Here is a 12571-nt window from a genome sequence, read left to right as displayed (position 1 = left end):
GTTAAGGACGGCTTCACAAAGGTGGTGAAGAGGAAGCCCACCAGCCGTAACCAGTGTGGCACAGCACCGACTGGACCGAACTTCCTGCATTACTCCACGAAGTCTGAGGAGATAGTGGAGTACATCAGACATAAAGCCAAATACAGCCTGAGAGTCGAGCAGTTGGAGTCCCGCCACAACGGAGACTTTAATTCGTTTGTAGTGAGAGTACCGACCGAATATCTTTCGACCTCCATGTATCGGCGATTCCGCGGCCGGTTACCAGACACCAGATTGCGCCACATGCCGCTGACAAGTGCAATTCGTGTAGATTAGTTAGAAATAAGTGTTTTATTATATTGTATGTATGTTATTCCTTAAGGTATATATCGACCCCTCCGACGTAAAGTATCATATGTCGAAATTGCCAAGTTTACAGGGAAGTTCTGAATTCACTGAAACGAACATAACACGTGACTTTAGCATTTCTCAGTTTTATTCGGCAAAGCTCATTACTCACATAGAGTATTATAAAATCCTAGATATCGGTTAGATGATCTATGGTGATCACTCTTTCAGTGAATTCAGAACTTTAAAACGCTCCCCTGTAAACTTGGCAATTTCGACATACGATACTTTACGTAGGAGGGGTCGATATTATATGAGTGTTTTTATTGTATTATTATGGACAAAACCCAATAAGTATGTATTTATTGGTTTTTGGAACCTGAACACAAATAAATAAATAAAAAATCATTAGTATAGGATTATACTCATGTCACCCTAGTTGCTCCAAAAAATCGCAGTTTCTTTGGGTTTGCTGACGATTTTGGAGAGCGACCTCGGCATAGTACTTTTTTCTATGATACCAAATGACAGGACGAACAAATTTTGTCCCTGATGGGAAGTGACACGTCTATCCGTAACAGTTCCAGTGCCACCAAATCACAAAGATCTGAGGGCACTGCCACTGCGCCCGTCACCATGAGACATAAGTTGACAAGTTCAATGTGCCTGTAATTTCACCACCCTTTTGCACCCTTACCCTTTAAAACTACTGCTTGGTAGCAGAAATAGGTAAGGTGGCAGTACTTCCCTGGATTACCTCCCACAAGGAACTCTACTACTACTGTGCAAGACTTTACTGTGTAATTGGCCACTACTATATACTTCTTTTACTTCCAGTTGCGCAGCGCAATATGGAGCCCTACTGGAGCATGTGGAAACTCCGAAACGCAAAAAGCGCAGCTCGGAAGGTGCAGTGGAGACTCCGCAGGAGAGCATACTCAAAAGGCTTACACAGGAGCGCATAGTTGAAATTCAAAAGACCATCGCTGAAATGAACCAACAGTACGAGCAGTTAAAGGTGTGTACTCGTAAGCTCCAATAATTATATTCATAGCATCCGGAAGAGAGACGGTTAGAAATTAGTAATTTTTTAAATTCACGCCCAATGGTTCACACAGTGGGCAGTAGACGAGAAGGTCACAATCGAGCTAATTGGGAAAATTATTCTCTGATTACCAGGGATCGGAATAGGTAGAGTTTTTTTGGTTACCTATCAGTAGTCTGAAATGACATTTTCCAGAAATAACGTTTGCTCGAATTTTCATAACCTCGAAAGTAATTTTGAGAGGAAAATGTTTTTTTTGACGGGGGGGAAATCTTTATGGATACCCCTGAGCCCAGGGAGACTCAGGGGTTATGTGGGGACTCTCCCTCCAGACTGGAGGGCCTACCCCACTAAAACCCCCCCGGGTTTCCCTCTCGCCGGTTGAGTCGGCGCCGTGGGATCGGTGAACATTCACCACGACGCCGCCCGGCCGCCCTAGCTTGCGCCAGGGCTCCCGCGCCAACGGAGGGGCGAGTCGGTTGTCCTCCGACCCGCCCCCCAGACGAGTGAGGCCGTGCAATGCAGGCTCCGGAGTCCCTGTCCAGAGCCCGCTGGCCTCACTAGGGGATCAGGCGAGCAGCGAACTGCCTGCGCCTTCTCCCCGTACGTCTGCGCCGAAGCGGGTGCGCGTCCGCCGCGTCCTCGCGCACCCGCTCCGCGGCCTCCTTTTGCGACATAACCTCTGCGCAAAAGGAAGCCACCGCCTCCCAGGACTCCTCGGTATCGGGCATGGCGGCAACCACGCTCGGCAGCGAGAGGTCCTGCCCTAAAGTCCCCGTCAGAGTGCGGCGCTGCTCATCCCACCGGCTGCACACCTCTAGGGTGTGCTGCGCGGTGTCATCCGCAGCGCCGCACTCGTGGCACGACGGGAACGGTTCCCTCCTCGCCACCATGCAGGTAGTGACCGAAACACCCGTGTCCAGTCAGCACCTGCACAAGGTGGTACGACAGTGGCCCGTGGGACCGGTTTACCCACTCTACGAGGACAGGGCGGATCGCCCCTATGGTACGAGCGCCATAGGGGGGATCCGCCAAGCCCTCTTTCCACCGGTCCCGCATGCGCTGCGCCGCGAGGCGGCGCTCCCGATAGACCTCTTGGGGAGCAGGGCGCTCGCCTCGGTCCCTCATTCCCCGCCGGTAGGCGTGGACCTCCGCCAGGACCTCGGCTTCGAGGTCCCACCCCGGCGTATAGCCTCCTGCACGAGGCTCCCGGCCTCCCGAGGTTGGGCAGGAGACGGCCTATCGCCGATGCGGCGCCCACTATTCGGGGAGCGAGTTGCCGGAAATGCTTCCCGAAGTTCCATCGCCGGTCCAGGACAAGTCCCAGATATTTCATCTGGGACTTGACCGGGACCGATACTCCCGCGATGGAGATGTGGGCGCCTGCCGGCACCGCCCAACCTCTACCCCTCCCGCCGAAGACGGCCACATCCGTCTTCGGCACGGCGACCTCGAGCCCCAGCAGTTGTATTCGGCGGACCACCATGTCCGCCGTTACTGAGGCTCTTCGGGCCGCCTCCTGGAAGGTGGTCCCCCGGACGGCCACCAGCGTGTCATCGGCGTACGCGATGACCGCCGTCCGGGGGAGCAGCGCGCCCCTCAGCACCCAATCGTACCCCAGGTTCCACAGTAGTGGTCCTAATACGGACCCCTGGGGTACTCCGCACCTCATTGGGCGCTCGGCGCGCCTCCCTTCCCTCGTCTGGTAGAGCACCACCCTGTCTTCCAGGTAGTGCTCCACCAGACGGCTGAGGTACCTGGGGATGTTATGGTACCTCAGCGCCTCCCTGATAACGGCGAAGGGGAGAGTGCCGAAGGCGTTGGCTATGTCCAACGACACAGCCACCACGCCTTCCCCCTCGCCGTTACCCTCCTCCACGATGTGTCGCAGCGACTCCAGGGCGTCCAGGGTGGAGAGTCCAGCCCTGAACCCGAACTGCCGCTCCGACACATCGGGGCCTGTCCCCCTCAGGTGTTCGTTGATCCTGGAGGCGATGATTCGCTCCAGGATCTTCGCCACCTCGTCCAGCAGGACGAGGGGCCTGAACCCCGAGGGGGAGTCCGCAGGTCGGCCCGGCTTGGGCACCAGGACGAGCCTTCCCTCCTTCCAGCATCTCGGGAACAACCCCGTCCTCAAGCAGTCATCCATGAGATGCTTGAGGCGGGTCCCGAGATGCTTCAGGGCAATGCGAAGGACTCGTCCCGGTACCCCGTCCGGGCCGGGGGCCTTCTTCCGCCTCCGCAGCCGTCCCACCGCCCACTCCAACTCCCCCTCGGTAATTTCCGGGGGGGGTTCCTCAGTCTGCCTCCCGTCTGCTCTAGGGGGCACCATGGTCGGTGGGGTGAAGGGCTGTGGTTCGGGAAAGAGGCCCTCCACCACCCGGTTGAGGAGATCGAGCTCCAGTGACTCCATGGGAGATGCGCCGTACATTTTGTTGCGCACAACTTTGTACGGCCTCCCCCATGGGTCCGCGTCCAGGGTGGCCAAGAACTCCTCTTTCGCAGAGTCCTTGGCCCGCCCTATTGCGACCTTCAGGGCCTGTCTCGTGCCCTGAAGGGCGCTGTGGAGCCTTCTCTCCTCACTCCGGGTATGGCGCCTGCGACGGCATCGGCCATAGGCCCGCTGGGCTGCTGTACTGGCGGTGCGGAGGTCCCCAATCTCCGCGGTCCACCAGTACACCCTCTTTTTGCCCGAAGTCCCTCTGACCCTGGGCTTGGTCCTCTCGCAGACGGCGGTCAAGTCTTCCCTGAACTTGACCGCCCTCTGCTCCACGTCGACGGTGGCCGGTGGGGGGGGGGCACCACGCCTGGACCATGGCTGCTTCCTCTGCGAGCTCAAGGTCCAGGCGGGTGAGTGCCCATTTGGGAAAGCCCCCCCCGGGGGCCGTGTTGGAGGCCGTCGTGAGCGGCATATGGGAGACCCTCATCCGTATGTATTTGTGGTCGGAGAGGGTCTCCTCGTCCTCCAGGACCTGCCAGCCGGATACTCGCGCGGCTAGTGAGGGGGTCGCGAACGTGACGTCCACGATTGACCCCCCATTTCGCCGCACGCACGTGCTGGCATGACCCCGGTTGAGGACGACCAGCCCTAAGGCTGCCGCCCAATCCTCCAACTCTGGCCCCCTGGCATTGGTGACCGGGGAACCCCACGCAGCGCTCTTGGCGTTGAGGTCCCCCATCACCAACACCGGCGCCGGAGCTGCCCTCCTCACCGCCCTCTCTAGGGTCTCCAGGAAAGCCTGGAATTGGGCCAGGGAGCGATTAGGAGAGAAGTACACCCCAATTAGGATGACTTCTCCCCACCTTGCCGCCACGAACCCTGATCCACGTTCCTTCACCGCTAGAGGGGGGGAGTTCCCGGCAGTCGACGCCACTATGGCCACCGTCTCCTCCCGATCCTCCGCCCAGTTCCCCCGAGGGGGGACAAAGTATGGCTCCGCCACAGCAGCCACCGCAACCCCCCACTCCGCCATGGCCTGGACCAATAAGTCCTGTGCCCTGGCACAGTGGTTGAGGTTGCCCTGCAGTATAGTATGGTGGCGTGCTGGCATCACTGCTCCATACTTTGTCCCTCAATAGGGAGGGGGCCTGAGGTCCCCGCCGGCTTGCCCTTGGTGGGGGGGGGAGCGCAAGATCGCCCCCCCATTACGTGGTCCGCTGGACGGCGGGCCGCGGTGCAGACCGAACACCGCGGGGTCGCCGTGCACCCGGAGGCCGAGTGTCCCACCTGGCCACACCTGAAGCAGAGCCCGCTCCTGTCCACACTAGACGGGCAGAGGGCTCTGGTGTGGCCAATCCCCATGCACCTGAAGCAGCGCATGGGGAGGGGCTCCATCACATGGACCCCGGCGGAGGACCACCCCACCAACAGGCAGCCGGCAGCCGCCACCCTTTTTCTTTTAAACCTAACATAACCTAACCTAACCGAACCTAATCGTGTCTTTGTGATAAACATTCAACATATGCTGAAAGAACAACTGTTTCGTTATAATTCGGTTTTCGGTGTAATGAAAATTCGAACAAACGTTATTTCAGACAAAAAAAAAAAAAAAATTTTCGACTTTGTGATAGGTTACCAGTTTTTTTGCCTAAACTTAGGGAAATAGACAGAAAATGGAGACTGCCTTTAGAATAGTTTTTAGGTCCTGTCCTGTTCCCTTTGTAACGATGGGGCACTAAAGGTATGGTCCCATACAAAAAATACACATATTATTTTTTTCCTACTAAACTATTACATTTGTGGCAAAATGTGATATGACAATATTTAATTAGGACAATAGGATCTTTCGATTGGCATTTTTTTTAGAGAGGTGTTGTGAAAAAAATACACTTATTTTTTTATTATTCACTGTGCGTCACAAAGTTAAGATAAATATAGTGTACCTACCTGTCCCCAATTACGTCAGTTTTTAATGTTATTTAGTGATTTCCCGAATCCCGAAAAGGCCCAGGATGTAACAAATATTGTCGTAAGGCAGTCTCCATTTTCTGTCTATGTTCCTCGAAGTAAAAAAACTCTACCTATTCCGATCCCTGCTGATTACTTCTTAATTAATTCTAAGTTTAACCTAATGCTTACTTCTAACAGTAATAATTCTTAATTCTAACATTAGCATCAGTTCTGGTTTTGATCAGGTTGTCCTCTGACATGGGCATCATTCATATTTCTCCATAAGCAACGATCTTGTGCCGACCGGCGCCATTCTCGGGGCAGTTCGTCTTCCCACCTTCTTGTTGGCCTTCCTCTATACCTCTTTCCATCTCTTGGATACCAATGTGTCATATCCTTGGGCCACTTTTATTTTGGTGATCTTACTTTGGATTTAGTGATTTTCGTTGTGACATCTGTCACCTTGGTTGCTTTCCTAATTCTGGAGAGTCTCCATTTGTCTCTCAGCTTGATGTGTAACATGCTTCTCTCCATCCCTTTTTGGCAGACATTTAGTCTTTGGCTAAGCCATACTTAGTCAAGCTCCATGTTTGGCATCCATATCTGAACACTGGAAGGATGCATGTGTTGAAGACTTTACTCTTGTCTGACATTGGGATTATTTGATTCTTGAGTATTTCTTTGAGCGACTAATGATGTTTATGAGTGACAGTATTCAAACTCATAATATGTGTAATATACAAGTATGCACACACCCACTCACATACACACAAACACGCGCGCGCACGTCTTACACACACACACACACACTCACCATACACACCCAAACACACCATACACACACACACTTTGGTCTCCTAACCTTGCTTTGCTATCTAATTTGTTTTTTTTTGTTATATTACTGTGAAGTACTGATACATTTAGAATAGTCGAGGAAGGAATGTAAAGGCTCTCTGCGTATCTGTGTATCTTTGTTTATTGTAACTACATCAATGTCACTTGAGCTGTTAATTTCCCAAATATAAATAAATAATAGCGTGCCCAACTGTTGCTTACTCTTTGAATTTCCTTCTTCATTTGTAAATTTGGAAAATTAGCTTTGCTGAATTAGAGTGCCTTAAAATTAGATGCTTGTAGAAGCGCAACATAGGCGCCAATCCTTCTGTCGTGACACGAGCGAGTTAAGGATACTTCCTCAGCTTCGATGAAAACCATGTTTGTAGAACCTTGTTTAATTCAGATTTAGATCCTTGTATTGTTTTATTAATTGATTGCAGAATTGCAACCTACATTTATATGGTAGCACTTATTTATGTGGGATGATGAAAGAAAAAGGTTAGGTGAAAAATTATTTATTCTTGCTGCTTCAACATAATCCATCATACGTCGTCTATAAAAACAAAAGCCCCACGTCTTCTCTTCTTTTATTTCGAATCATCCCTCTCTCTTGCACACTCCTTCCCTCTCACCCCCGCATTTAAATTTTTATAATTCTGCGGTCAAATCTAGCAGTTTTAGTAGAATTCGTTGAAAGTATTTAAAAATTATGCACGCGTCGACCCTAGAGCTCGATTCTACAAACTAAGCGTTTCTGTGAGATAATACTCCCCGCAAATACTCCGCCACACGCAAAATAGGCGCTTTGTCGTCGAGTTGCGGATACCGGCCCGTTGCACCAAGTACCAAGTACTCCGCCGTTGCCACGATCTTATCACTACGTACATTTTGATTTGTATGTCCAGGAAGATGGACGTCGTTAATCGATAGATGGCGCTGGCATCTCTTTTTTTTCCATAAAATTTTTAGAGAATATTTCAGAACCCGATACATATTTCATAAAGACCGTATTTTAACTTCAAAACATGTTTAAATATAAACAAGAACCCAGAAAGCTATTAAAAGCATGAATATGGAGATTGTGTACTCTCTGTAGGTATACTTCTATACTATAATACTTCCCGCGTTAGCCACCAAGGGCCAATTATGAGCTGATAACTCTATACTAGTTATGTATAAGGTACTCTTTGGCTGTTGCTCTCGTTGCGCATCTCTGCATGGTTTGTGAAACGGTGGCTAAATTGAATACAGTTCAACGCCATCTATTGGCATATTACCTAAACAACATACGATTCAGCGCCATCTACCGGCACCATAATAAAACTACTTACTTCGTTGCGCAACTGTATGGTTGTAAAATTGTGACCCAATGTATATTTAGATTTCTGTGGTCCCAACCGTTTGCTTGCAGCAGGCGAATTTTTCAGGGCACAAATTAACATACATTTGTATTTCAGAACGAAATAAATGAAACACGAAATTCATCCACGTCAGAAGAGCGCCTGCGCGAGATTTGGGCGGAAGTAGAAACGGCGAAACGCGTGAGGGAGAGAGAAACAGCGCGACGCGCGCAGTGGCTCAAAGATAGAGAGGAACGACGAGCTAGGGCTGAGAGGACTTGGCGTCCACCTGCACAGAGTACCACCATAGGTAACAATATGCTAACTGTCGGAGCCTTGAAAGTCCTTTAGTTTTTTTTTGTTGTTTATTGGTTCATTTACAGATAACTGTACAATGTTACATACTTTAAATTAAATTTGGTGAAGTTCTTATCTAAATTGCACAACTACTTATGAGTGAACACAGCTTGGAAAAACAACGTAAATATAAATTAATTTGAATTTAAAAACAGCAACTTAAATTTTTTGAGAAAATAATACCAACAAAAACAAATGAACAAGGGTCTCGGACAGTGTCAAACTAGATGGGGGGAAAAAAAGGGTTTTCACTTCTCATGCTCTTAAAGTTCGTATTTTATGCTGGTACACCCAGCTGCATAAAATACGATTTTATGCTCTAGTGCATAAAATAAAATCGGCGTTTAAGACCGAGGCAATGACGCCTGCGCCAACAGCCACGCGCACTAGAACCTTATATAATAAAGTTTTACTTTTATTTTTTTAATCCGTGTTATATTACAAAATTAAAAATGTAGGCAATAGTAATTCTAATAAGTTATAAGAAATAGAAATGCATAAAAAACTGAAAGCTTGTAAAATATAACTGAGCATTATGTAGTCCGATCGTTTATTTGTAATATTGCTGTTTAATTTCCTCGCAATCGAAGTGAAAAGCAGAGCGTATATATAACTCGTTCATAAAACCCATTTTACCCTCGACTTAAGTGGATATACTCGTCTCGCGTAAAATGACGCGTTTTATGCACTTGTTTTACAATCTACTATATTATAATTTTTTTTAATGATATATAAACTCAGTGCAGAGTACTAAAAACACCTACCTGAAAAGTTCGTGGAATCACATCTATTTGCCAAGTTTTATTAAAATCGGTTGGAAACTGCGCGAAACCGGGTTCATCCCCTAGTTTGCCACCCTTAGAGTCTCGGATTCGGAACGAATACAAGTTGGATGCAATGCGTAAACGCGCTAAGGGTGCTGATGAAATTACAGGCACATGGGACTTGTCAACTTATGTCTCAGGGTGACGGGCACAGTGGCAGTTGTCAGCTCGTTGCGATTTAAAGCTCTCGAGTGGCACAGCAACTGTTATGGATAGGCGTGTAGCTTATCAGGTGGACGACGTCTTCATCCCCTCACTTGATATTATAAAAAATAATAATAATGTTTGTTTCAGCTCCATCGCCCCCCACGACCCCTTCATCCCCGCTGTTGACGTCACTCCTGAAGTCTTCACCGGTTGTCACGACTCCACAGCACATATCACATCCTGCAAATGTTGTCGGTATGTTATCCCTAATCCTTTTTAAAGCCTATTTCGCATCTCTCATGGAAGAATGGCATAAGTGGAGTTATGTTAAAAACGTTTATTGCTCCTAATGGAGTATACTAGAATTGGAGAGATCTACAATATTGGTCGATAGAATTACAAGAATTGAAGAGGATGTGGGTTATATCTTTCTGTATCTAATGGAGCAACATGTTTGACGTTACTCCAGTTATGCCATTCTTCCATGAGGGGTGCGCGTTTATCTCATCCATACAAGTAGTCTGTCTTTTTTGAAGGTGGAATAAAATGACAATTCTTTTTTTTTAAATTTATTTCATGACCTGGATACAAAGACCTCCAGTCGAAAATATATAACTTTTATATATATAAAGTCGAGAAAAAAAATTACAACAACGGTCAAAATAAGTGGTTATTTACTTACTGGTCCCGTGGCCGAACGTGGCCGACTGCCACGCAGAGGGGTACAGGTTCATTTCCCGGGCTGGGAGAAATATTTATATGGCCTACATTTATTCCTCTCGTCAGTTTGGGTGTAATTTGTGGTTGTCTATGTGTGTGTCCATGCAACCGCGACACAGGGTTTCCCTAGTTCGGGGCTATGTTGACTGTGCGCGTTATATGCATTTTCTTCGCGCGGATTGCGGGAGGCGCGGGCAAACCACACACACACATCACCTCCTAAAATACCTCGCCCTAAGTAGAATATTTTATGCGATCACGAAATGCTTTGTGGTCGGACCTTTTTTTTAACACCCTGTAGATACTTATTACTTTTAGAAACAGTGTCGCCTTCTGCTGGAGCCCCGACGCTGTCGATGCTGTTGGAGAAAGGCGGCAGCGGGAGCGGAGGCACGTGCGCAAGCGGAAGCGGAGGCGTAAGCGGGAGCGTCAGCCCTCACGACAACAAGCACGCTGCGATCGAACATATCAAAAGTCAATTAGTGCAAATTGAACAACAATTGAAAGGTGCGTTTGGCTCTTTAATCTGTTTATTATATCTTTACTTACAAAGATCGAACACTGGGAAAAGAATCCTTGATTCGAACCAACGCGAACGTCTTCCAGCAAACCGTAATAATAATAATAAATCATCCATCATTTCGCACCGCTCATGGAAGACTGGCATAAGTGGAGTTACGTCAAACATGTTTATTGCTCTATCAGATACAGAAAAATATAACCCACATCCTCTCCAATTCTTGTAATTCTATCTACAATATTAGTCGGTAGGATTACAAGAATTGGAGAGGATATGGGTTATATTTTTCTGTATCTAATGGAGCAATAAACGTAACCGTTTGTAATAAACTATTATTGACCTACCAATGAATGGACGTCGGGTTCGCGCTAAAAAGTGTCCGCACCTATAGGGCGTTAAAATCGCATACAGAGCGTCAATCGCGCAACAGTCTTCGTTTGTTCGCCTGACACGCGGTTGTCACCAATAAGTAGTACCAATAATAATAACTTTAAAAGTTGGAAAGAGACCCATTACGTCAATTTCAAGAAGCTTAAAACTTCTTGGTCACTTTCAATTGTTGGAACCACAAGCGATTGAAATATTTAGAACAAAGAAACTATAGAGTCGCTTTGATTTTAATTTAATTTTTTAAATGACTTTTTATTAAACGTTAGCAATAACTAACAAAATATTGTTGTACTCGCTTTACTTTGTACAGGCTTGGGATTACCTATCAGAAGTCAGAAATACATTTGCCCGAAATAACGTTAGCTCGAATTTTCACAATGTCAAATGCATTTTTTTAGAAAGATTACAAAACAAAAGCTAATTTTGTCTTTGTGAAAAGCATCAAAATTAGTCGAAAGCGTAACGGTTTTATTATAAATCGGTTTTCGGAATTACGGATATTTGAATTTACGTTTACCTGGAATGTCGGTACATTTCTTATAGTACACGCTTATTTTCACATTTACAGTAATATGTGTATGTATGCATCTGCCCAACACTTTATTATTTCTTTAAGTGAATTTGTACAAAATTCGACATAATAATATATATAACAATGAATTAATATTTACGACAAAGGCTACTCCATTTTTACATTACTCTTGTGTTCAAGTAATTTTCAGTCGAAGCTAAATATGGTGCATTTTGTTAAATTTCCAGTAGAAACTGAATATGGTGCTTTTGGGCCCTTAAATTGTTGCAAGCAAAATTAGGCACTACTGCAATGACGTTACAATTTAAATTAAATGTTTTAGTCGTTTATATTTCGTTACATGTCACTACGTTTGTATAGGTTAACTTCAGACTTTTTTTGGTGGTTTTTGTATTAGACCCGACGCCCATTTGTTGGTAGGTCAATGATAACTATACATACATGTTAATCATCTTTCACGGGAAACGAGTAATTCGTTTGTCGTCGATTCTGAGAAAGTACACTTTTTGAGTTCATACGCTATTGTATTAACGGTAACTTTTGAGGCCGGTTTTTTAATAAAAATAGTTACAATTGTTATATTAAAGGTACGGTTTTTTGTCCAGCAAGCACAAATACCACGCCGCCTGTCCCGCTTCCTACTGTCACCGCGGTGGCCCCCGCGGTGGACATCGACGACATCGAGATCAAGGCGGAAGACGTGTACGCCTTTCGGGACATCGACATACACATACCTCCGGTTGGACATTTGCACAAAGCTAATGTTAGGTAAGTAAACAATTAAGGCTATCAGTGCAATAGTGGTGTAACCCACATTCAATGTTTTTTCTGCAATATTACTGGTGATGCAAAATGAAGATGTATAATAATACCCATAAGTAGAGGACTGTATTTGTGCGATTTTAATTATTATTTATTTTTGGCCCTACTTCCATCCACCCCCCGATAATTATTCGAGGTCCTTGAATGTTTGAATATTGTTTGTATGTTTCTTTTTTAAATCTTCTACCTTTAGTCACTACGTAAACAAACATTATATTTGTAAATATTTCCCTATATGTCAAAAATTAAAAATAAAGGTTACAGTAAAATGAAATCCATGTTCTTATTTCATCTAAATTGTATAAAATCATTTGTAAAAT

General features: G+C 46.5%; 1 protein-coding gene across 3 annotated transcripts in view; it reads left to right on the top strand.

Moving 5' to 3' along the window:
* The window catches only part of LOC113234482 (bromodomain-containing protein 8), a 41983-nt gene that overhangs the window by 9232 nt on the left and 20180 nt on the right, over window positions 1-12571 (top strand). For 2 of the 3 annotated variants that reach the window (XM_026469811.1, XM_026469810.1), the window contains exons 2-6: window positions 1165-1345; window positions 8057-8249; window positions 9415-9522; window positions 10306-10494; window positions 12035-12197. In XM_026469811.1, coding sequence (XP_026325596.1) covers window positions 1165-1345; window positions 8057-8249; window positions 9415-9522; window positions 10306-10494; window positions 12035-12197 — 834 coding nt within the window. The remainder of the gene's footprint in view (window positions 1-1164; window positions 1346-8056; window positions 8250-9414; window positions 9523-10305; window positions 10495-12034; window positions 12198-12571) is intronic. The other variant, XM_026469812.1, reaches the window with a different exon arrangement.

The sequence above is a fragment of the Hyposmocoma kahamanoa genome, unplaced genomic scaffold (assembly GCF_003589595.1).
Source record: "Hyposmocoma kahamanoa isolate Upper Pololo Valley unplaced genomic scaffold, ASM358959v1 84, whole genome shotgun sequence".
NCBI classification, from domain to species: domain Eukaryota; kingdom Metazoa; phylum Arthropoda; class Insecta; order Lepidoptera; family Cosmopterigidae; genus Hyposmocoma; species Hyposmocoma kahamanoa.
This window is presented reverse-complemented; position numbering and strand designations above follow the sequence as displayed.